At 41.3% G+C, this 25,968-nt stretch overlaps 1 protein-coding gene across 10 annotated transcripts in view; it reads right to left on the reverse strand.

The window, feature by feature from the left end:
* Positions 1 to 24,722, reverse strand: part of FXR1 (FMR1 autosomal homolog 1) — a 70,720-nt gene extending 45,998 nt beyond the window's left edge. For 2 of the 10 annotated variants that reach the window (XM_023551501.2, XM_010592789.3), the window contains exons 1-3: positions 24,629 to 24,722; positions 24,373 to 24,442; positions 23,811 to 23,900 (exon numbers count right to left, since the gene is read on the reverse strand). In XM_023551501.2, coding sequence (XP_023407269.1) covers positions 23,811 to 23,861 — 51 coding nt within the window. In that variant the 5' untranslated portion in view covers positions 23,862 to 23,900; positions 24,373 to 24,442; positions 24,629 to 24,722. Of the gene's footprint in view, positions 1 to 23,810; positions 23,901 to 24,372; positions 24,446 to 24,628 lie in introns of those variants that run through there. The other 8 variants (XM_023551498.2, XM_010592791.3, XM_010592792.3 and 5 more) reach the window with 6 other exon arrangements.
* Between the last annotated feature and the right edge of the window lie 1,246 nt (positions 24,723 to 25,968).

A 25,968-nucleotide genomic window follows, 5' to 3' on the forward strand; every position in this document is an offset into this window, starting at 1 on the left:
GGGCCCTCGGCAGGCTCTTGAGCACCCCTGCATCCTGGTCCACCCTCACCTTGGAACATCTGGCTGGGGAGACAGTAGCACCTTATTGGGCTCTGACTCAGAATCAGGCCAGGGTATGTTTCTCCCCATCTCCACTTCCCGGATGTCTTGCGGCTCCAGGTCAGACAGCCCTTCCTCTGGCTGTGCTGAGAGAGCACCTCAGGGCTAGAGGGTATCATGCTGATGATCACGGAGGTTAAGTAGGGCTTCCTTCCTCCCAGTAGTGGGCTCTGGGAGGGGTCCCCAGTGACCAGAGACTGACAGGGGGAGCAGTAGGAGGGGACTCCTGATCGTCCCCTAGGCTGCCATCTTCCCCAAGGCCTCGTGAAGGTGTGCATACCTGGAACCCCTACCCTTGCTGTCTGAGCAGAGGTGGGGTCTACAGGGTGGAAGCCCCTTCATCTCATAGGGCTGCAGACCCTCATTCTCAGCTCAGGTTCCATCCCCCACCGCTGCAACAGCCCATGGTGGTAGGGGCAGCAGCGCCACAGGGTCAGGGGCAAGCACACCACCCCCTTACCAGCTGGGCGCACCGTGCCCTGGAGAAGGGCACGACCACAGCCGCAGAGAGCAGCAGCCACCTGGGCTCAGGCCCGCGGCTCCACACAACCCTGTGACCTCAGGCATCATGAGACGTGGACGTTGTGGGAATACCTTATTACATACAGGTATGCGATGTGGTGTCTGCACAATGCCCAAATCACGTCACGTCCCATCTCACAGGATGTATCGTGGAACTAAGCGATGCACCTCTGTATATGAGTGCGCAATTCAAAGCAAAAAGCTGTAATTTTAAGAACACATAAATCTCTAAAAATTTACTGTAATCTATTTTGAACTTTGTTTTTCTCCTCCCAGCTTCGTATCTTGAAGACCCTTCCTTAGGATAATATAAAAATCTCATTGTTTAACATTGGCATAAAGTACTTGGCAAACATTTGCGTAAGCTTAAATGGCCTGTGGAAAGACAAGGAGAGGAACACACGGTATCTGCCTAACTTCATACATTTTTGAGGTTAAAAAACACAGTTGAAAAACAAGGTCTTTCAACTTGATAGAAGTAGTCACAGAAAATAAAGATTCTAAAGGTTCTTAGGAAACCCTGGTGGCATAGTGGTTAAGTGCTACAGCTGCTAACCAAAATATCAGCTGTTTGAATCCACCAGAAGCTCCTTGGAAACCCTATGGGGCAGTTCTACTCTGTCCTGTAGGGTTATTATGAGTCAGAATCGACTCAATGGCAATGGGTTTCATTTTGTTTTTTGGTCGTAGGTTCTTAAGCAGAGAGAAACATGGTATGACACGTTCCGGGAGGTTAAAGACTGAGATTATAAATTTAGTCAAAAATCACAACAAATGAATTACGGGGGGAAGCCACCTAACAACTCTTAGTAAGGATAAACAAAATTTCATTTATTTATAGGAGACTTTCCAGGCCCCTCATTTCAGAAAAAGGGAAGCTGCAACCATATCTATAAAAAACAGCCCCAAAATTACACTCCCTAGGAAGTTATAAATACTGAATTTAAAACATTTTCAGTCTGAAGCTCTTTACATTAAATCATAATGAACCAGAGGAGATGCTTTTGCCAATTCATAAAACTTTAAATTCTAAAAGGATAAAGCCTGGTAGCAATACCAATCCAGAGAAATAAGGGACTTATTGCAAAAAACTATTTAAAGCAAAGTTCCAGAACAAAACATCAAAATCTAGTTCACAACTGGAAAGGCAGCTATCTTATCCAAAACATGGAACTGAGTTAAAATAAAATTATAATGCTTGAGCTGTAGCTTAGAAACCTATAAAAACCAAACCAAACCCGCTGCCGCCAACTCAATTCCAACTCATAGAAACCTAAAGATGTCCTAAAATGTGGGAAGTAGCAGCATCAGAACCAGTCTAACTTTAGGGAGGACAATGCAAATCAAGGTCAGCCCAAGGCTGATCCCTATGAGGTGGAGTTTAGACATTATCTCCACTCTCCGAACTTTCTACTAAAATTCTACCACCAGCCAACCTTCCCACAACACTCTCTACTTCTCTTCTGAATTAATCTGTTGCAATGGTCACACAGAACTCATGGAGCAATGGTCACACAGAACTCATGGACCTTTTTTACAGTTAAGTAGTTTGTTAAAAAACAGAGTACAACTAGGGACCAGGATCAACAGGCCACAACTCAGGATTAGGAAGCACGTAGGCAAAGTTTCCCTTCAGTACAGGACAGCTCTCTCAACTCCTCTCGACCATGTGGGACTCCTCTTGGCCCCCTGTTGCAGCCACTGAGTAAATCAGCTCGTTGAGGGTCTTCCTCTTTTTTGCTGACCCTCTACAAAGCACGAAGTTGTTCTCCAGAAGTGGCCCTCCTAATAACGCGTCCAAAGTACTTGAGACGAAGTATCCCCAGCCTTGCTTATAAGGAGCATACTGACTGTACTTCTTCCAAGACAAATGTATTCATTCTTCTTGCAGTCCATGGTATACTGAACATTCTTTGTCAAAACCATAATTCAAAGGTATTAACTCTCCTTCAGTCTTCCTTATTCATTGCCCAGCTTTCCCACGCATATGAGTCAACAGAAAAACACCATGACTTTGGTCAGACACACCTTAGTTCTCACAGTGACATCTTTGCTTTGTAACACTTGCTGTCTGATTTCTTGACTGTTGCTTCCATGAGTGTTGATTGTGGATCCAAGTAAAACTAAATCTTTAACAACTATATTTTTTTCATTCATCGTAATGTGTTTTATTGAACCAGTTGTGAGGATTTTTGTTTTATGTTGAGGTGTCATCCATACTAAAGGTTCTAGTCTATGATCTTCATCAGTAAATGCTTCAAGTCCTCTTCTATTTCACCAAGCAAGGTTACGTCATCTGCATACCACAGGTTGTTAATGAGTCTTCCTCCAATCCTCATGCTTCGTTCTTCTTCATACAGTCCAGCGTCTCAGATTACTTGCTCAGCATACACACTAAATAAATATGTTGAAAGCATACAGCCCTGATGCACACCCTTCCTGATTTTAAACCACACAGTATCCCCTTGTTCTGCTCTAATGTTGCCTCTTGATCTGTGTACAGGTTCCTCATGAGCACAACTGAGTGTTCTAGAATTCTCATTCTTCCCAAAGTCATCCATAATTTGTTATGATCCACATAACAAAGGCCTTTGCATAGTCAGTAAAACACAGGTAAACATCTTTCTGGTACTCTGCTTGCAGCCAGGATCCATCTGACATTAGCAATGATATCCCTGGTTTCACGCCCTCCTCGGAATCCAGCTTGAATTTTTGGTAGTTCCCTGTTGATATACTGCTGCAACTGCTTTGAATGATCTTCAGCAAAATTTTACTTACACGTGAGATGAATGATATCGTTAGATAATTTCCGCATTCAGTTGGATCACCTTTCTTTAGAATGGACACGAGAGTACGCATCTCCTCCAGTCAGTTGGCCAGGTAGCTTCCAAATTTTCTGGCATAGACAAGCGAGCACTTCCAGCACTGCATCCCTTTGCTGAAACATCGCAATTGGTATTCTGTCAATTCCTGCAGCCTTGTTTTTTTGCCAATACCTTCAGTGCAGCTTGCACTTCTTCCTTTAGTACCATCAGTTCTTGATCATATGCTACTTTCTGAAATGGCTGAACATTGACCAACTCTTTTTGGTACAGTGACTGTGTATTCCTTCCATCTTCTTTTGATGCTTCCTGCGTTGTTTAATATTTTCTCCGTAGAATCCTTCCATATTGCAACTCAAAGCTTAAATTTTTTCTTCAGTTCTTTCAGCTTGAAAAATGCTGTGTTCTTCCCTTTTGGTTTTCTAACTCCAGGTCTTTGCACATTTCATTATAATACTTTGTCTTCTCCAGCTGCCCCTTGAAATCCCACGTTCGACTCTTTTACTTTGTCATTTCTTCCATTTGTTTTAGCTGCTCTGTGTTCAAGAGCAAGCTTCAGTCTCTACTGACATCCATTTTGGTTTTTTCTTTCTTTTCTCTTTCATGACCTTTTGCTTTCTTCATGTAGGATATCCCTGATGTCATCCCACATCTCATCTGGTCTTTGGTCACTGGTGTTCAAATGTGTCAGATCTATTCTTGAGATGGACTCTAAATTCAAGTGGAATACATTCAAGGTCATATTTTGGCTTTTGTGGACTTCTTTTAATTTTCTTCAGCTTCAACCTGAACTTGCATATGAGCAATTGATGGTTTGTTCTACAGTCAGCCCCTGGCCTTGTCCTGACTGATACTGAGCTGCTCCATCATCTCTTTCCACAGATATGCAATGTACAGTCGATTTGATTCCTGTGTATTCCATCCAACAAGGTTCACATGTATAGTCGCCATTTATGTTCTTGAAAAAAGGTAACTGCAATGAAGAAGTTGTTGGTATTGCAAAATTCTATCACAGGATCTCCAGCACCATTTCTACTACCAAGGCCATATCTTCCAATTATCAAGCCTTCGTTTCCAACTTCTGCATTCCAATCACCAGTAATGACTGCATGTTTGATCAAGTTCACACTGCAGTTTCACACCAACTTGGTAAAAATCCTCAAATTTCTTCATCTTTAGCCTTAGGGGTTGGTGCATAAATTTGAATAACAATCATATTAACTGGTCTTCCTTGTAGACATATGGATATTTTCCATCACTGACGGTGCCGTACTTCAGGATAGATCTTGAAATGTTCTTCTTAACAATTCCATTCCTGTTCAATTTGTCATTCCTGGCATAGTGGACCCACACGATTGTCTGATTCAAAATGGCCAATACAAGCGCATCTCAGCTCACTAATGCCTAGGGTGTCAATCTTTATGCTCTCTGTTTCATTTCTTACAACTTCTGATTTTCCTAGATTCATGGTTTGTACATTCCACATTCCCACTATTAATGGACCGTTTGCAGCTGTTTCCTCTCATTTTGAGTCGTGCCACCTCAGCAAACGAAGGTCCCAAAAGCTTTACTCTATCCACGTCACTAAGGTCAACTCACGGTAGTTAAGAGGTATGGCATGCTACGGCTGCTACCAAAAGGTTGGTAGTTCAAATCCACCAGCCACTCACTGGGAACCCTACGCAGCAGTTGTGTTCTGTCCTGAATCGGCTCGATAGCGATGGCTTCAGTTTCCTTGGTTCTACTTTGAAGAGGCAGCTCTTCCCAGCAGCACAGCAACACGAAAGCCACCATAGTATGAAAACTGGACAAACAAGGGGTGTTTTAAAACCTTAGTACTCAGCAAATTGCTACTGAAAGTAGTCAGAAACTAGACTGAATTCTCAATTAGAGTTTAGAATAAAAGTCCAGACCCCAAAATCCAAAATTTACACTTCAAAGCTCTAACTCTTACCCAGATTTCAAAAGTCAAATTAAAAAGAGTTTACTGATTTGGCAATAGTTTGAAAACAACAATCAGCAAGAAACAATGCAATCTTCCTTACTGGAGGTTAGGAACTATCCTTAGCCCAAAAACCTGACTTTTTAGTACTAACTCCAATCTAAAGAGTCTAACCTATAAAAATTGTCATGGTGAAAGTAACAGACCCTTCAGGAATCAAGCCTCTAGTTCACATTTACTCTGTTGAGCAAGGAAAAGGAAATATCAGACTGATATTACTGCCTCCTTCAAACTTGTTCATGTACTTTTATACAGAAGAGCCATTATTTTAAGATTCACTTAATATTTTTATTAATAATTTTAGTATTTTTACCAGTTTTTCTTTTTAAATGTCTTTTCTCGTGGATAACTAGTATAAACTTAAAGAAAAGATTTTCTTTTTCTCTCCACATTTGGTACAATAGTCAAAAATATCTATCACATTTTTGTTACCTTACAGCTGATGGCTTAATTACTGAAACAAAGTTGTGGTAAAGTACTGTACTTGTGAAAACAGACTGAGTGACGAAGAACAAGAAAAACTTCTTATATACCAAAGGTGCTGGGTTCAGATTGTTAAATGCTGAAGGGTCTTTCTTTTGACTAGGTTAACTCTCCGTTTTTCCCAACTACACCAGTTATAGGTTACTGCTGTGGATAAATTTGATGACGAATAACCTATATAAGGGAAAAAATTTCTAGCACAATTTATGTGAAATTCATCACAAGTTTTAGTTTTTCGAGAACTGCCATGCGGACGTGATTATCACCCTGAACAATCATCAGTTTATTTACTGATTCATTTTCTGGTCCAAGCATACCTTCCCAGCACATCAATTCTAACCATCTAACATCTCCGACATTAAGATACTTCTTACAACAGATGGCATCTTAGAATAGCTGACAGCCATGTGGAAGTCAGGAAATGTCACTGCTTAAACCAAAAAAAAAAAAAAAACCAAACCCAGGGCCGTCGAGTCGATTCCAACTCATAGCGACCCTACAGGACAGAGGAGAACTGCCCCATAGAGTTTCCAAGGAGCGCCTAGCAGATTAGAACTGCTGACCCTTTCATCAGCAGCCGCAAGCACTTAACAACTACGCCACCAGGGTTTCCTGTCACTGCTTAGGCATGCTTAAACTTAGTTTGCTTGCAATTTCCGCGGCACCTGACTGCAACCTCTTGACATTTCAGTCAGCAGACCAATGAAGGACCATTTTTAAAAGGATAGAGGTTTCTTCGACTCGACAGCAGTGGGTAGAGGTTTCTTAAAAGAAGGTTGTTGTCTTGATACCTTCTGATAAAATCAAGAAAGCACCAACATCAAAAAGTTCAGAATGGGTGAAAATTCTGATGGTAATAGAGGAGAGCCCTTTTAAAATTGTTTGTATCATAAAGGCTGTCCATGGCACTGAGGGAGATATCATGAGAAGGAACAAACATCTGAATGTAAAGATGCTTTGACCAATGCTTGTATTTTATGTATACAAGTGCTAAAAGACTAAAAAAAAACCCATAAAGATAGAAAAGATCAACATTTTTTCTTTTATACTGGTAGAGTGCCTATTACGACTGATGACATTTTAGATACAATGAAATTACATGCATCCTCTACTATACATGGAAATCTGTGTTAGTAAATCTATATATGCAAATACAACCTATTCTCTCTATACTCAGCATCTAATTTTTTTAATTATAGGCATCTCCACCCATATCTGAGTATATCCCACCTGAATTTAGAGACCATATCGAGAATAGATTTGACACGTTGAACACTAATGACCAAAGACCAGATGAGTTGTGGAATGACATTAAGGACATCATACATGAAGAAAACAAGAGGTCATTAAAACGACAGGAAAGAAAAGACCAAAATGGATGTGAGAAGAAACTCTGAAACTTGCTTTTGAACGTCAAGTAGCTAAAGCAAAAGGAAGAAATGATGAAGTAAAAGAGATGAACAGAAGATTTCACAGAGTGGCTCAAAAAAAAAACAAAGTATTATAATGACATGTGCCAAAAGCCAGAATGAGTTCGGCATTTCTCAAGCTGAAAGAACAGAAGAAAAAAAAAAAAAATCAAGCCTTGAGTTCCAATACTAAAAGATTCTATGGGGAAAATATTAAATGATGCAGGAAGCATCAAAAGAAGATAGAAGGAATACACTGTCATCATATCAAAAAGAATTAGTCAACGTTCAACCATTTCGGGGGTAGCATATGATCAGGAACCAATGGTACTGAAGGAAGAAGTCCAAGCTGCACTGAAGGCACTGGCGAAAAACAAGGCTGCAGGAATTGACGGAATACCAATTGAGATGTTTCAACAAACGGATGCAGTGCTGGAAGTGATCACTTGTCTATGCCAGGAAATTTGGAAGACAGCTACCTGGTCAACCGACTGGAAGAGAGCCATTATTTATGCCTATTGTCAAGAAAGGTGATCCACCTGAATACATAAATTATCAAACAATATCATTAATATTACACAAGTAGAATTTTGCTGAAGATCATTCAAAAGTGGCTGCGGCAGTGTAACAACAGGCAGGAATTCAAGCCAGATTTTGAAAGGACATGGAACCAGGGATATCAATGCTGATGTCACATGGATTCTAGCTGAAAACAGAGAACACCAGAAAGATGTTTACCTGTGTTTTGATCATGCAAAGGCATTAGATTGTGTGGATCATAACAAATTATGGATAACACTGGGAAGAAAAGGAATTCCAGAACACTTAATTGTGCTTATGAGGAAGCCGTATACAGATCAAGAGGTAGTTGTTTAAGCAGAAAAAGGGGACACTGCATGGTTTTAAGTCAGGAAAAGTGTATGTCAGGGTTGTATCCTTTCACCACACCTATTCAATCTGTATGCTAAGCAAATAATCTGAGACTGGGTTCCAGGAAGAAGAACGGGGCATCAAGATTGGAAGAAGATGCATTAACACCCTGCATTATGCAGATGACACAACCTTGCTTGCCGAAGTGAAGAGGACCTGAAGCACTTACTGATGAATATCAAAGACCACAGCCTTCAGTATGGATTACACCTCAACATAAAGAAAACTAAAACCCTCACAACTGAACCAATAAGCAACATCATGATAAATGGAGAAAAGACTGAAGCTGTCAAGGATTTCATTTTACCTGGATCCACAATCAACACTCATGGAAACAGCAGTCAAGAAATCAAAAGATGCACTGCACTGGGCAAGTCTCCTGAAAAAAACCTCTTTAATGTGTTGAAAAGCAAAGATGTCACCTGGAGGACTGAGGTAAACCTGACCCAAGTCATGGTACCTTCAACTGCCTCATATGCATGCGAAAGCTGAAGGATGAATGAGGAAGACCCAAGAAGAACTGACACCTTTGAAATGTGGTGTTGGCGTAGAATACTGAATATACCATGCACTGCCAAAAGAGTAAACAAATCTGTCTCAGAATGCTCTTCTGAAGCAACGATGGCGAGATTATATCTCACATACTTTCGATGCGTTATCAGGAGTGATTAGTTCCTCCAGAAGGACATCATGCTACGTAAGGTAAAGGGTCAGCGAAAAAGAGGAAGACGTAAAAGGAGATTGACATAGTTCCAACAACGGGCTCAAGCATAACAATAATTGTGAAGATGGCACAGGATCAAGCAGTGTCTCGTTCTGTTGTATATACGGTCGCTGAGTTGGAACTGGCTCGAAGCACCTAACAACAACCCATGTATGACTGATACCTCCAATTCAACATGGATGGCACAAACGGTTAAGCACTTGACTACTGGCCGATACAAATCCACCAAGAGGCATCTCAGAAGGCATACCTGTCAATATGCTTAAAAAAGGTCACAGCTTTGAAAACCCTGTGGAATAGTTCTACTCTGACACATGGGGTTGCCAGGAGTCAGAACCAACTCAACAACACCTACCAACAACAAACAGCCAGAATCATCGGTTGCCCTGCACCCTGTACAACAAGGTACCCCCAGGCTCAGAATTTCAGTCATCTTCTAATTTAATCATCAAATCCAATCATCCTGACAGTTCTACAAAGTCACTCATGCTTGCCTATTCCTTTCATCACCAGTGCGTCAAAGCTATTCAAGTCTTCTCATTGCTCAGACCTACACTACACCAAATAATCCTTATCTCCTTGCCATTAGTGCTTCCCAACATATTTTTTAATACAAGAATTTCTTTTTAATGTCAAAAAGGCTCATGAATTTCAAACATGATCGGTACACACAATTATTTACAGATCTCTCACTTGCAATAACATGAAAGTCTCATAAGTCAGTGGACCCCCACAGGTTGGGAGCCACTGCTCTGGTCACTACACTTTCAGAAGGAAAGCAAAATAATTTCCAGGCTACAATACTATATCACCTCACCTATCAATGAGGTGTTAGAGAAGACATGAAAAAGCAAAACAACTACTATCTTCCACAGACCTTTTTCTGGAGTTACTGGAGAATGTGCTCCAATGAAATAAGGGAGTAAAAAAGAAAACAGGTGATTCAATAAACAACAGAGTTCAACAGAACCTGTAGGGTGTGAGTAAGAAAGATCCGAGGATGACAACTATACAGGCAAGTCTGGAAAGCAACTAGTCCAGCTTAGTGGCAAGACAGAGGGTTTGAGTAGAGGGAATCACTACCACTACACCACAAAAATCTATGTGTGGTGGTGTTCAAACACTCCATCTGCTCCTCCACATTTCCTGGACCCTTGTAGTTTCATTGGGGCCTAGTTTCATATGGTTCAAATACAAGACGGTGGAGTCTTCCATCAGCCTCAGTGCTTGAGTGCCTGGTTAGAACATAATGGCCTCATGCTAATAAGCAGGAGACATATAAGAAATAAATTTTGTTTCAAGCAACAGATTTTAGGATAGATTTGTTACCACAACATAATCCAAACTATCCTATTTATTTACCAACAGCGTTCCTAATGTGTTTGTACAGACAGGAATTTTATAGTTCTTCTGGAAAACTGAGGATAAATTATTGTTAACTACACTTTAAAAACTAAGTAAAAAGAAAAAACGCAAGATAACAATCCCAGCAAAACAAAAACTTGTACTAAAAAGGAAATATAATCATACCACTGTACACTGCGGAGCTGAGCTGTAGATGTCTGCAGTCCTAACAGAAACAAGGAATACCAATTGGATTTTTAAAATATAGTTAACTGTATGAGGCAGATGGTGTAAGAAGTATGAAGGGAGGGAGGAGAAAAGTTGATTCTTCATTTCGCAAAATAGAAAGCCAAGATATGTCTAAAGTTAGTGTGGTATAGAAGAGAGGATGTCAAAAAACAGCAGTACAAGCACTGTAAACATATCAAGATAAATAACACCAGAAATAGCTAAATAAGTTGAAAATGACTGCCTATATGGGACTGGAATTGGATGAATGTGGCTATCTGCTTATCATAAAACTCCACCAAAAACCATTTTAAACTATGTACATATTACATAAACATAAAACTTAAAAAGTCATGAGGCTCTGAATATACAACTTCATTCTGGGAAACAGCCTAATGACAATAAAATAATTATTCTGGAGTTGCAAGGAAGAGAAAGCAGACTTCCTCAACAATCAGCTGACTTCTTTCCTCTTTGCAAAAAAAAAAAAAAGATCTTTTGATTTGCAAAGGTATAGACCAAAAACTGACAGAAGAGACCGAGCTATGAGGCATAATAAAATGCTCTAAGTTCAAGTCTCCTAGCTCAATATTCCAAGGTACAAAAATAACCTGCACTGAGGTTCCAAAGCTGTAGGTCAGACACTCAAAACAGAGACTGGGTAAGGAGTCAGCCAAATTTAGTGTAGACCGTTAAGCTCGCTTCGTATCTCTGGCAGAAATCTACATCAAATTATTAAAAACTGTTTCTAATCAATTACAAAATGAAGAATAATCAACAGGACACAGCAAGTCAGACAAGCCTTTCCCTTCTGGCAGGACTACCAAACCAGGGGGTAAGGTAAAATCAGCTATCTCATATCTGGACTGCAAAGACTGCTGACAAGCAATTCTTTCAAAAAACCTTAATAAACTAGACAGAATATTTAATAAGCACTGAAAGAGAAAACTGAAAGAATATCAAATTTATGGGTTTATGTTTGCTTATATAAATTTAAGTCATGCTGCAAGTCTACCCTCGGCCCCGACTTGGTACAATATTCTTTTGGCCCTAACTTGCACAAACTATGCTTCCCTTGGTTAAAATTCAGCTTTGCTATGTAAAATCTTGGGCGTAAAACTGGAATACCACTGCCTACCTCCAATGTAGGGTTGCTGCAATTAAATGAGATAATGTAAAGCACCCTGCACCTAGCACAGTGCCTGAAACAAAGTCCTCACAAATGGTAACCAATGAATGCTAGTATTACTATCCAACTGGACTACTACTCAGTCAACCAACAGAATTAAACTGAACATGAATTACATACTGAATATTAGCTGCTGAACGTTATATACACATACATATATACACACACTCACATATATATTCTCGTATTTAAAAAAATCCTAATATTTTTACCACCTTTTGCAATAAGAAAAAACAAGGTCATAACTATTAGGTTTTATCACACATACTCTTGAACACAGCAATTCCCCCTCTAGGAATTTATCTAACAACAGGAACAGAACAGGGCAAAGATGTTCACTAATGTTTGATTCTAAATGTTCAAAAAGGACGTGAGAGGCTAATAAATGTGCACTCCCAGAAGGGCTGTACTTCTTACAAGACAGATTTATTCGTCCTTCTAGCAGTCCGTGGTATATTCAATATTCTTCACCAACAGTATAATTGGCATCAATTCTTTAGTCTTCTTTATTCGTTGTCCAGCTTTCACATGCATGTGAAGTGACTGAAAAAACACCATGGCTTGGGTCAGGGGCACCTTAGTCCATAAAGTGATATTTTCGCTTTTTAACACTTAAAAGAGATATTTTGCCACAGATTTTCCCAATGCAATACATCATTTGATTTCTTGACTGCTGCTCCCATGGGCCTTGATGTGGATCCAAGTAAAATGAAATCCTTGACAACTTCAATCTTTTCTCCATTTTTTATGTTGCTTATTGGTCCAGTTGTGAAGACTTTTGTTTTATGCTGCAATGTAATCCATACTGAAGGTTACAGTCTTATCTTCATCAATAAGTGCTTTAAGTCCTCGTTTTCAGAAAACAAGGTCGTGTCATCTGCATATCACAGGCTGTTAATGCATCTTCCTCCAATCCTGATTGCCACATTCTTCTTCATAGTCCAGCTTCTTGGTTTATCTGCTCAGCATACAGACTAAGTATGGTGAAAGGATACAACCCTGATGCACACCTCTCCTGATTTTAAACCATGCAGTATCCCCGTTTTGTTCAAACGACTGCCTCTCTTTGGCTGTGTACACGTTCCGCATGAGCGCAATTAAGTGCTCTGGAATTCCCATTCTTCATAGCGTCATCCATAATTTGTTATGATCCACAGAGTCGAATGCCTTAGCACAGTGAAGATCCATCTGACATCAGCAATGATATCCCTTGCTCCATGCCCTCTTCTGAATACAGCTTGAATGTCTGGTAGTTCCCTGTTGATGATGTTGCAACTACTTTTGAATGACCTTCAACAAAATTTTACTTGCATGTGATATCAATGATAAAACCAAAAACCAAACCCACTGCCGCTGAGTCGATTCCGACTCATAGCGACCCTATTCCACATTTGGTTGGATCATTTTTCTTTGAAATGGGCACAAGAGTATGGATCTCCTCCCGTCGGTCAGCTATGTAGCTGTCTTCCAAATTTCTTGGCATAGACAAGTGAGCACTTCCAGCACTGCACCCATTCGTTGAAACAGCTCGATTGGTATCCTGTAAATTCCCGGAGCTTTGTTTTTCGCCAATGAATTCAGTGCAACTTGGACTTCTTCCTTCAGTACCATCAGTTTTTGATCATATGCTACCTCCTGAAATGGCTGAACATCAGTGAATTCTTTTTGGTACAGTGACTCTGTGTATTCCTCTCTTCTTTTGATGCTTCCTGCATCGTTCAGTATTTCCCTGGTAAAATCCTTCAATACAGCAACTTGAAACTTCAATTCCCCACCGCCTCCCCCCCGTTCTTACAGCTTGAGAAATGCCAAATGTTCTTCCTTTTTCGTTTTCTAACTCTAGGTCTTTGCACATTTCATTACTAATACTTTACTTTGCCTTTTCAAGCCACCCTTTGAAATCTTTTTAGCTCTTTTACTTCATTTCTTTCTTTCCCTTTAACTACTCTGTTCAAGAGCAAGTTTCACAGTCTCTTCTGACATCCATTTGGTCTTTTCTTTCTTTCCTGTCTTTTTAATGACCTCTTGCTTTCTTCATATATGATGTCCTTGATGTCATTCCACAACTCATCTGGTTTTTGGTCATCAGTGCTTAATAAGTCAAATCTATTCTTGAATTGGTCTCTAAATTTAGGCAGAATATAATCAAGGTCATACTTTGGCTCCCATGGACTTGTTCTAAGTTTCTTCAGTTTCCACTTGACCTGCATATGAGCAATTGATGGTGTGTTCCATAGTTGGCCCCTGGCCTTGTTCTGACTGATACTAGCTTCCCCATCATCTCTTTCCACAAATGTAATCAACTTGATTCCTGTGTATTGTATCTGACAAGGTTCCCGTGTACAGTCACCACTTATGTTGGTGAGAAAAGGTATTTGCAATAAAGAAGTCTTTGGTCTTGCAAAATTCTATCACAAGACTTCCAGCATCGTTTCTATCACAAAGGCGGTATTTTCCAACTACTGTTCCTTTTTCTGTTTCCAACTTCCGCGTTCCAATCATCAGTAATTATCAATGCATCTTGACTGCACGTTTGATCAATTTCAGCAGAAGTTGGTAAAAATCTTCCATTTCCTCATCGTTGGCGTTAGTGGTTGGTGTGTAAATTTGAATAATAATCCTATTAACTGGTCTTCCTTGTAGGTATATGGCTGTTAGCCTATCACTGACAGCATTGTACTTCAGGGCAGACCTTGAAATGCTCTTTTTAACAATGAATGTAATGCCATTCTTCTTCAAGTTGTCATTCCCCACATACTAGACCACATGACTGTCCTATTCAAGATGGCCAATACCAGTCCATTTTAGCTAATGCCTAAGATTTTGATCTTCATGCATTCTATTTCTTTTTTGACGACTTTCAGTTTTCCTAGATTCATACTTTATACAGTCCACATTCCAATTATTAATGGACGTTTGCATCTGCTGCTTCTCAGAGTCAGGTCACATCAGCAAATGAAGGCCCTGAAAGCTTACTCCATTTACATCATTAAGGTGGACTGTACTTTGAGGCCGCGGCTCTTCCCCAGTTGTATTTTGAGTGCCTTTCAACTTGATGGGCTCATCTTCTGGCACTATATCAGATAATGTTCAGCTGCCATTCAGATAAGGTTTTCACTGGCTAATTTTTCCAGAAGTAGACTGCCAAGTCCCTCTTCCCAGTCTATCTTAATCCAGAAGCTCAGCTAAAACCTGTCCACCATGGGTGACCCTGCTGGTATTTGAAATACCAGTGGCATAGCTTCCAGCATCACAGCACGGGGTGTGATGGATCACTTTTGTGTGGTCTTTCTTGCCATGGTCTTTTAACTCACACCAAATGATTGGGTTGGACCATGCTAATAAGGTCTATGGAACCCTAACAAGGGGATTGGTCAGTTTTGCCATCCCATAGGCGAGAGGAAGAAGATATCACCACGACCAAGGAAGGACAGGGAGGAGAGGAACGCATCCTTTGGACCCAGGCTCCCTGCACTGAGAAGCTCCTAGAACCAGGAGACAAAGAGAGAGCTGTTAACACTGAAGAAGGCAAGAAGCAGTGGCAATGCAATGGTGGCAGGAGAGACTGGCAGGAGACAGTGCAGTGGGATTTCCAGCCCACAGATCAAGAAAGCTGAGTGCCTCCGGGCAGCAGACTTGCTGGCCAAGCAGGGTGTCTCTGGGCACTTGGTGGAGCTACACCTGCCAACCGAGGGAGCGAGAGGTGAGTACCTCCGGGCTGAGGCTTACTGGTGCAGTGAGTGTGGTACTTCGCACTTATCGGCAGAGCTAAAAGAGCTTTGCAACACTTGCCTGAGCAGGGCAGAGGCCAAGGGCCAGACAGAAGAGTGCCTTCAAGCAAGCCTGGGAAGAGCTTGCCCGGATGGAAAAACTGTACCCTGAGAGTTCCTGAACCTGAATTGTAACCTGTTACTTCCCTAATAAACCCCATGATCATGAGCATTGTCTGTGAGTTCTGTGTGGCCATTTCAATGAATTATCGAACCCAGGAGAGAAGCAGAGAGTGCCGTGAGAGAGATGGGTGATATCAGAATTGGTAAAGATAGTGGAGAGAGGAGGCATGTCTGGTCTCCACCACATAGGAATCAGCCTTAAGCTGTTGATCCTGATTCTCCTTCCCCCTCGTGATGTCAGAGCAAGTCAGGTGCCACCCTCGTGATGTTTTTACACAGCAACACAAAAGCCACCACAGTACATAAAACTAACAGATGAGTGGTGGATAGCTCCTATAGTTCCTTCTACATATGTCGAAAATTCTACTACAATATCTCAATTGGACCAAGACCAACATATAACCCCATCTGTCAAATAAATAGATTATTTAAATTTAGAGTCCAAAACAAAATCAGAAATGTAGTTTTGTATATATGCTGTTATTTACTAAGATTACACAACAAATAGTATTCCAAAGCCAGGATCCATTTGTTCATTCAACACATAGATACTGAGGGCCTACTGTGTACTAAGTGGATATATCAAGTCACTGGAAAATTTAACATTTGAAAATAACCTGAAGAACTACATAAGTAAAGAGTTATGTAAAGGGAAAAAAAGAAGAAAAGTTTTACTACAATTAGCTAGCCAGAAAAAGAAAGGGGAGAGAGGTGCTGGAACCTGAAAGATGAGGCTCTTGACCCTGACCTTTGCCAATGATAGCTATTAATACTAGGGGAGACCTCTATTCATCCTCCAAATACAGGCGGGCAAAAAACGCTGAGGCTAGAGTATGGCACATAAGTTAAACAATTGCACTATAAGTGATCTTTTTTTTAAGTGTTGTAAAAATACATAACACAACATTTGCCGATTCAATATGTTTTATGTTTACAATTTAGTGATTATCAATTACATTAATCATGCTGTGCAACCATCACCCATAATTGTTGCCATATTTCCCATCACCATAAACACACACTCACTGCTTCCTAAACAATGACTCCCCCTTTCTCTTTCCCTCCCACCCCTACAGCAAGTAACCCTGTTCTAAAGAAGGAACAATGGGGACAGAAACTTGTCAAATGTATCTGAGATTTAATGTTTACCAATTTTGCCACGGCTTCCACTACCTGTCAGTTTGTCATAAATGTGATGGCTTGCCTGAAGCTATGATGCTGGAAACTATGCCATAAGTATTTCAAATGCCCACACAGTCACCCACGGTGGATAGGTGTCAATGGAGCTTCAAGACTCAGGTAACCCAGAAAAAAAACCCAGTGCCGTCGAGTCAATTCCGACTCATAGCGACCCTGTAGGACAGAGTAGAACCGCCCGATAGAGTTTTCAAGTAGGCTAGAAAAAAGGGCTGGTGATCGACTTCCAAAAATGAGCTAATGAAAACCCCATGGATCACAACAGAATATTGTCAGATACAGTGCTGGAAGATCAATGCCCCAGGTTGGAAAGCAACAATGGACTCTAGCATGCAAGTGATCATGAGCATGGTGCACAATCAAGCAGTATTTCGTTCTGTTGTCCATGTGGTCACCATGAGTCAGAGTCAACCAACAAGAAGAATGTAAGGACAAATAAGTGAAGACACTGCTATTCCTGTAAGTATGTATGTTCAGATTAATAAAGCAATGTTCTGTATGCGTAATTTTGTTTTGTTCTAGCTTTTCGTTATGAAGATATGGTCCCAGAAAATTTAACAGAGCCGTCACAGCAGTTTCTTCCTACTTATTAGCCAAGCATCTGCCTAAGAAGAATTTTCTATAGTCTTGATACTCAAAAACACTAAGTGGCAAGATTACTAAGAAGTGCCATATCATAAAATTATTTGAATAAGAAGTTTCACAATAAGCAATATATAAACTTAAAATACTTCCTAAAATACCTCACATAATCATTATAAAGTTAGTGAGGATGGTACAAATCAGAAATATAATGAGCCATATATGTAATCTTAAATTTTACAGTAGCTTTATTAAAGTAAAAAAAAAGAATGAAATTTTAATGGTATATTTAACCCAATATATTCAAAATATTCTATCAACGAGTAATCAATATAAAAATTGAGTATTTTACATTCTTTGTTTTCATACTAAGTCTTTAAACACCAAGTATCTATTTTACACTTAAAGGATCTCAGTTCAGACTACTGGGAAGAGTCTATTGGAAAGAGCAGATATTATAAAGCAAAGCCATAGCTCAAATCACTTCTCCAGAAGTCCACCCAATCCAATCCTCTTAACTTTCATTGTATTAATTACTAATAATTTGTAATTAATAACAATTTTGCAAACCATGTACTGATGCTTCAAAAAAAAATCACTATACTAGTTAAAAGACTGGGCTCTCTGGAGTCTGAAAGATCAGAGTTTGAATCTTCAATCAGAATCTTATTAATTTTATGGATCTGTGTTCACTTAGCCTCAGTTTCCTCAACTGGTCATAACAGTATCTGCTTCACTGAGATTGGGAGGATTAAAGGAGAAAAGTACCCGCATTGCCTGAGGCAGTTTGAGAGCTCAACAAATAATACCTGTTATTGTTAGAGCTACATGGAACCTTAGTCAACTAACTGAACCTAGCACACATTCCACCACTTGACTGTTGCGGTTAGGTGCCACTGAGTCCGCTCAAATTCACAGTGGTCTTATGGATAATAGAACGAATGTTGCCAGGTTCTAAGCCATCTCCACGATTTTCGCTATGTTTGAGTCCACTGCTTTGCCAATCCATCTCACTGGGGGGTTTTCTTAATTTTTGCTGACCCTATACTTACCAACCATGATGCCCTTTTCTAGCAATAAATATGTGCTAAAAGAAATCCAAATCTCTCGTATTGCAGATGAAAAAAAATCAAGATCTCAAAACTACTTAGTACAAGAGCTAGGGCTCAATCATGGAACACGTATCACTCTTGCCACTGCAAAAAAATTAAAAAACTGCTTTGCTATATTCTCAACATTACGGCAGAGAACTCAAGCCTTGACTTTTAATCCTATCATGTGTCTGTCTTAGCTTCCACAAACTAATGTTTAAGCTCACTGCCTTGGATATCCTCTGAAGGCCCTCTAATGCTATACTAAACTAGACAACTGGAAGTTAGAAGCTCTAGAGTTACATCTCATCTATAGTATAATCTTGTCAAGTTAACTAACCATTACTAAATACGCAAATGCGTAAAATGGGGATAAAAATACATACTTCCCTTGTGGAGTTCTAAGAGAAGAAAATCCAGAAACACACGTAGACGCTTAATAGAAAATCTAGTAACAGGCGCTTATAGTAAACCATTACCTTACTCACAGAAAGTACACAAAGATGTGACGATCTAGAAGACATACAGGCACATGAAAGAGAAAACACTGAACCAACTAGGTTTTCTGGAAGTATGTAAAGCTAAGGCCTTAACCATGAATCTCTAAGTAGATGAGACTATGACTTTTTTCCCTTTTGCTTTTCTGTTTTCAAATTTTTCATAATTATGTATTACTCTTGTAATACAAAAACAAAAGTTTACAAGAAAATATACATTTAAACATTATTTGTAAAAACTACTAATGGTAACATTTTCCCTGTTAAACTTAGTTCTTTTACATTTTATAAAAATTATATTTTAAAATACGTACAACTGAAAATTATCTTTTAAAAATATCTCAAACTGTCTGTTTTTAATTTAACAGTGTCCCTAACACAATTAGGACAGTCACCATCTTTTCCTAAATTACTAATCTCCAAAAGGAAATCAACTAATAATACTCTGTACTAACTTTAACACACTTTTACTACAACTCTACAGGCCATCATCAGTGGTAATACACCTACTGCTTCATTTAGACGATTACCTTCAAATTTCATAAGAACATTAAATTAAGCTAAAGTAATAAGAAAATTAATTCTGCAAATATTGAGTACTTTCAGGTTTGCTTTGCAGTCAAATACGTAAGTAAAGCAGAAATCTCCGATCTCTAAAAGAAATTAATTCTATCTTCTATAGACAGGGTCTGAAATTTTATTTAGCCATCTTAGAGATTATACATTTCCTTGAACACCATGGAAGCTTTCCTCCACATAAGCCAGAAACTGAAGGACTTACTTTCTACTTCTATTTAAAATTCTATTCAGCCCACAGCTATGTAAGTTGCAAGGCTAGTACAAACTTTAAAATCACATGCATCAGATAAAAAGCACTTTAATGACTGCAAATGGGCACAAGGTTTCTTTTTGTGTGGTTGAAATGTTCTAAAATAAGATTGTGGTAATGGTTATTAAAAAAAAAAAATTCCAAACCCACTGCATGGAGTCAATTCTAACTCAGAATAACCCTACAGGGGAAGAGAAGAACTGCCCCATAGGGCTTCCAAGGAGGGGCTGGTGAATTCCAACTGCTGACCTTTTAGTTACCAGTGAGCTCTTAACCACTGCGCCACTAGAGCTCCAACTAGACTCGGTAAATACATTAACAATCATTGAATTGTACACTTAAAATAGGTGAATTTTTTAACACGCAAATTCTACCTCAATAAACTTTTTTTTTAAGGCAACTTAGAAGGTCAGTAGTAGAAACTCTATGATGTCGTTCCAGATATAAAAAGCTACAAAAGCAGGTATTTTATATAAAATTGTACCCCACTATTAAGTGCTTAATTAACACACTACCCATTCTTTCCCATCCCTATAGATTTTAATCAGGGCTGCAAAAAGGCACATGACAATTTCTCTCTTTAACAACTATAGATCCCACTGTTAGGTAAAAAAAGCAAAATGCAGAACAGTATGTTTAGTATGCTACCATTACTGTAAATATCTTTTGGGGAAAAAACTGCTCTAATTTTGGGTAAAATCTTGAGCTGGCTCCAATTAATTTGTGAAATGATGCTTCAGCTCCACTAAACAAAACTTTGAATGTCTACTGAGCACCTGCCTAAGGTATGAAACCTGGTGACTACTTTCACGGCTGCAATGCTTCAGTAACAATTCACACTTACAGGTGTGGGTGTATGTGTAGGGGGGTGGGGAACAGGGACGGAAATCAGAATTGCCTATACACTGAAAATACCCAGTGGTTTAAAAAAATGTCAACCGCTCCCTGTTATCTCAGGTCAACTTTTAGCTTGTTCTGATAGTTTCCAGAGTTCCCTCACTGACCACGTATTATTTTTAAACAAAATTAATTAAATTGTTCCTATGGTAAATGACTGGCACAGTGGCTGCAACAATAGGCTCAGGCACAACGATTGGAAAAGGATGGCGCAGAACCAGGCAGTTTCATTCTATGGTACACAGGACCACTATGAGTCGGAAACAACATGGCACCTAACAAGAACAACAACACTACTAAATGAAAGAACCCAGGCTCCAAACACTGCACAGTACATCCTATGATTTCATTTATATGATATCCTGGAAAAAGCAAAACTGTGGGGACAGAAAGCACTCTAGGTGCTGGAAGTGAGGTTGACTACAAAGGGGCATGATGGCAACCTTGGAGATGGTGAAGTATTCCATCTCTCCATTGCGGTGGTGGTTACGAAACCGTTTAAACATCTGTCAAAATTCACACACGAAAGTCAAATTTTACTGCATGTAAATTAACCTCAATTTTAAAAACCAGATGATAAAGTAATAAATTCCTTGTGAGGTAAGCAGGTTTTTTTCCAAACAAGCAGTTTCATAGGATAAAAAATACTGAGAACCACTCAAGTACTCATTTCACACATTTAAAAAAAAAAAAAAGACCCAGACAGATTTGTTCAGGAGTACACTCCTAGATCCTGGTAAACTGAAGTATCCACCTGTGTACTTCAATCCAGGGCTCTTTCCACTTCATCATTCTCATTCTTCCAGACCACAATTTCCACAAAGGTGCATGTATAAGTGAATTATGACAAATTATAAAACTCTAAACATTCCAGTGCAAATATCATTTTAGTACACACAATTGTGGCTAGGGTCCTTCCCTTTGAGTCATTCTACTCTCAACCTTTCCCAGAAAGCCACTTCACTTTGTTACATAAGATGGACCATGGAGTGAAAGTAAGTAGAACCAAGCAGTAGATCTGCACAGTACGGACAGAGATCAATAATAAACACTTCAGGATTCCAGAACGGGGACATTTGATTTACTGTTAATTGACAGGGGGGAAGAAACCCACCATGAGAAGCCAATCTACAAACAACCTTCACTAAACCATTCAAATTGATGACTTTAAATAATGAATACTACAAAACCAAAGAGAAAGAAAGTAAAAATGAAGAAAATCTTGGACAGCAGGCTATCAACATAATAAAACACATACACCTGACTAAAGTCGAAATGTGTTCTACCACCTACAGGCTGCAAAACAATTTGTTAAAGTAATGTGATCATTTTCTATTTTTAGGAATATGCAGGAAAAACGCATGAGAAAAATTCATCTATGACACAAGAAACATAAAGCCAAACAGTGATAATCTGAAACTTCTTCATGGGGGAAAAGTGTTGACATAAAATGATGAACCGCTCTGTCTATCCTTTATAGGAAAAGTATGGTGAACCAATTCTTTGTCCACTGTGCCCCAACTAATCCTATTTTCAGTCGTTGAAAGAATGCAACCACTAGGTTTCAGAAAAAACTGAAGTCAATGAAATTATTCAAATTCCACTTAGGTCCTTTGTCTGACACCAAGTTTTATACCTAGACTGCTAATATAAGTAGTGTCATATTAACAGGTCATATTAATGACTCCTTTCCACCAGGCAGTCACTGCTTCTACTCTCACGTTGACCACCTAAGAAAATTTAAACTTAGAAAAAGCTTAAAGGGATCCTTTATACGCCAGCTGTGACTCCCCACTATACTATTACCACGTGACAGTTAAACCAAATGCACGGAGCTAATCGGTAAACTCGGAAAGGAAAAACAAAACGCCGAAAACAGGAAAACATGACCACCAAAAATAAAGTCCCATGGGTAGGCCCAGTGAGAATTCCTTCTGCGTACGCACAGTGTTCTTGTATCAGGAGAAGGCCCTTCATAAAAATAGCCAGGGCTCTCAAACATTTGAGATGCTGGCTTAGTGAGAGTGACTGACAGACAGCAGCTGTAGAGATCTTGTATTGATCTTGTAACATCCTGGCATACTTAGGGAGAAACGGAGAATCGGAAAAAGCAGACATTGTAATCATGAAAATAAACTGTTTTAAGATTTCATTTCGCTGTCTGGCCCCTACGCTGGCAGCCCCTACACTACACCAAACTCCCCTGCTCTGGAATCCCTCTCCGCCTCTTCCTGCCCCAATTCAGAGGAATGCCATCTCTTTCCTCCCAAAGGGAACCGGGGTGGGGGGGGGAACTCGCGGAAAAAAAAACAAAAGACAACACCCTCCCTCCAAAAACACAAGAGCAACGGATACAGAGAAACGAGTATACTCCCCACCTGTCTCCCTGATCCGTTTCACATTTTGAAGTCTCACTTTAAAGCCTCGCTGGACTCTCTGCTTTTCTTCCGTTAACAGAGGGGCCGCGGCGCCGCCCCACTTCCCAGTCCGCAAAAATACTTCCCCGCCACATTTCGAGGTTTTCTAGTTTTCTCTTTCCGCTGCTAACCCGCAATTTGGTACCCTCTTTTTCCCCTTTAGAGACTGAAAAACTGGCCGGCCTGAAGCCCAACAGAAAGGTGGATTCCTAAGTCTCCGCGACGTCCTCCGGGTGTGGAGGGTCGGGGGCGCAGGCAGGGGCGCCCCCTCCGCCCAGAGCGAGCGCGGGGAGCGGCGGCCGCCACCACCCACCGCCCCCTCTCCCGGCTCCCACCGCCGGCGGTCGGGCCTGCCTCCACGGCGCTCGCCGCCTGCGGGCACCCACTCGGCCTGGCCTCGCCGGCCGCCATGAGGGAGGACCGGCAGCAGGAGAAAGCCAGGAGGGTCCGACGTCTTGGAAAAACATAACGGAGCCCGGGACCCCGAGACCGTTAAACCGCGGGCCGAGGGGAGCTAAGCCAGGGGCCTGGCGGCCTTGAGCTTAGGCCTGGCCGCCCTTTGCGACCCCACACCGCACTGCTGGAGACCGCCAACCTTCCCTCAGGCCCGCCCCAGCCCTCCGGAGACCCCGCCGAGCTGCAGAAAGGTCAGTACCTTGTAGAAAGCCCCGTTGGAGCCGCGAACCTCCACCGTCAGCTCCGCCATGTTGGAACCGCAAAGGCCGCCGGGAAGAGATTCTAGAAACTTTCCAACCAGAGGGGAAGAGGGGGGGAGGGCGTGAGGTGGCGGGGGGAGGGCGGGGAGGACAGGGCGGGGCTGGAATCCCGCGCCCCTGGGGTCTCGCCGTACAGCGTTGACTCTCCCGCTGGGACCCCGCGGCTCCTTACATCACCCGCCGCTGCTCCGCCCGCCGTCACCGCCCTGCAGGTTCCCGACACAATCGCCGACCTCCGCTGACCCGAGAGCGCCGCCCTCCCCGCTTCGTCCTCGGGTCGCGTCCACGTCCCCGTCCCGGTCCCAGACCCCGCCGTCCGCGTCCCCGGCCCCGTCCCAGACCCCGCCGTTCGCGTTCGCGTCCGCGTCCGCGTCCCCGTCCCCGGCCTCGGCCCCGGCCCCGTCCCCGGCCCCGTCCCCGGCCCCGTCCCAGGCCCTGTGCGCCGCGCACCTTGGCACCCCACTGCCCCGGCACCCACCCCGGGCTTAGCCAGGCTGGTACCTCGGAAGTAGTGTCCTTGTTGCGGGAAGAGCAACTTTCTGGGCTCCAGACGCCTACTGGCACCGCGTTTCTGGGGGGAAGGGTGGCTAGAAATGTACATCCTATTGTGCTGCAAGTTCTTTAGCGCCCTGCCCCCCCTCCCTTTTTTTTTATTTGACGCCTTTTTTATTGACTGAATAGAAGGCCTCAAATTAACTGGCTCAAATTCCGCATTTCCACACCCCCTGGCACAGTCGGGCCAAGCCCTCTCCCCCACCTGTTACCACATCAGCTGTTCAAAAGCCAAACGTATTTTCAAAGGAGCTTAGATGTGTTCGGAGCCCTGGCGGCACAGTGGTTAAGCACTCACTGCTTACCGGAAGGCCAGCGGTTGGAATCCCCCAGCTGCTCCGCGGGAGGAAGGTGTGGCAGTCTGCTTCCTAAAGATTTACAGCCTTGGAAACCCTATGAGGGCATTTCTGCTCTGTACTATAGGGTCGCTGTGAGTTGAAATTGACTTGATGTGTTCAAACCCAAAGCGTGTTTAGGTTAATACCCGTTATTAGAAGGAGTCAGAGAAACCTAACAGAGGGGGAGGCTCCGTTTTCCCCTGCTCCAAGGGCTTGGGAAGTTCCATAAATGAGATCAAAGCAGAACCACCTCGTATGACTTCCTACTGGAACTTACGACAATACAAGCTCACAGTAAAACTTTTACCCAAAGCAAGGCTTTGGAAAGTATACTAGAAGGGCTTGTTTTTGTGTGTTGTATTACCATTTTGACAGAAAAATTCTAACTAAAAAAGGATGCTTTACTCACACTCTATATTCCCAAGAACATGCCCTCTGCACAGCCCTTTTGGAGGGAGGGTGGGCCTCTTCTGCATCTCCAAAGACTCCCAAAGGAAACGGTGCCTGGGAAGGTGCTCCATGTTGTGTTGCTATGTACATGCTATGCTTTTAAAAATGTTGATCACTGTGAGAAAAACATAAATACCCATCAATGAGTAATAGCCAACTTAAGGACTTCTTCTATCCAACATTTATATACCATTTTCTTGTGATCCAAAATCATAATGCCCTAGTTTGCTTTTTTAAAAAACAGCTTTATGGAAGTAGAAATCTAATACCATACGATTCACCCATTGAAAATTCAGTGGCTTTTAGTGTTTTCAAGTTGCACAACCATCACCACAGTCAATTTTAGAATATTTTCATCACACCAGAAGGAAGCCCCTTACTGCTTAGCAGTCACCACCCATTTCCCCCAACCCTCTCTTCCCTATCTACCTTCTGTTTCCCCCAACCCTCTGTTCCCTAATCTACCTTCTGTCTCTATAGATTTTCCTACTCTGGGTACTTCATATGGATTTTCCTGCACTCTGAGCATTTCATATGAATGGAATCACACTGTGTGTGGTCTTTCCTGGCTGACTTTTTTCATTTGGCATAATGTTTTCAAGGTTCATCCATATTGTAGCATGTATCAGTACTTCATTCTTTTCATTGTCGAATATTCCATTATATGGATATACCACATTTTATTTATCTATTCATCAATTGATCAACTGATAGACTTTCCACTTTCTTGGCTATTAGGACTAATTCTGCTATGAAC

The sequence above is a fragment of the Loxodonta africana genome, chromosome 1 (assembly GCF_030014295.1).
Source record: "Loxodonta africana isolate mLoxAfr1 chromosome 1, mLoxAfr1.hap2, whole genome shotgun sequence".
NCBI classification, from domain to species: Eukaryota; Metazoa; Chordata; class Mammalia; order Proboscidea; family Elephantidae; genus Loxodonta; species Loxodonta africana.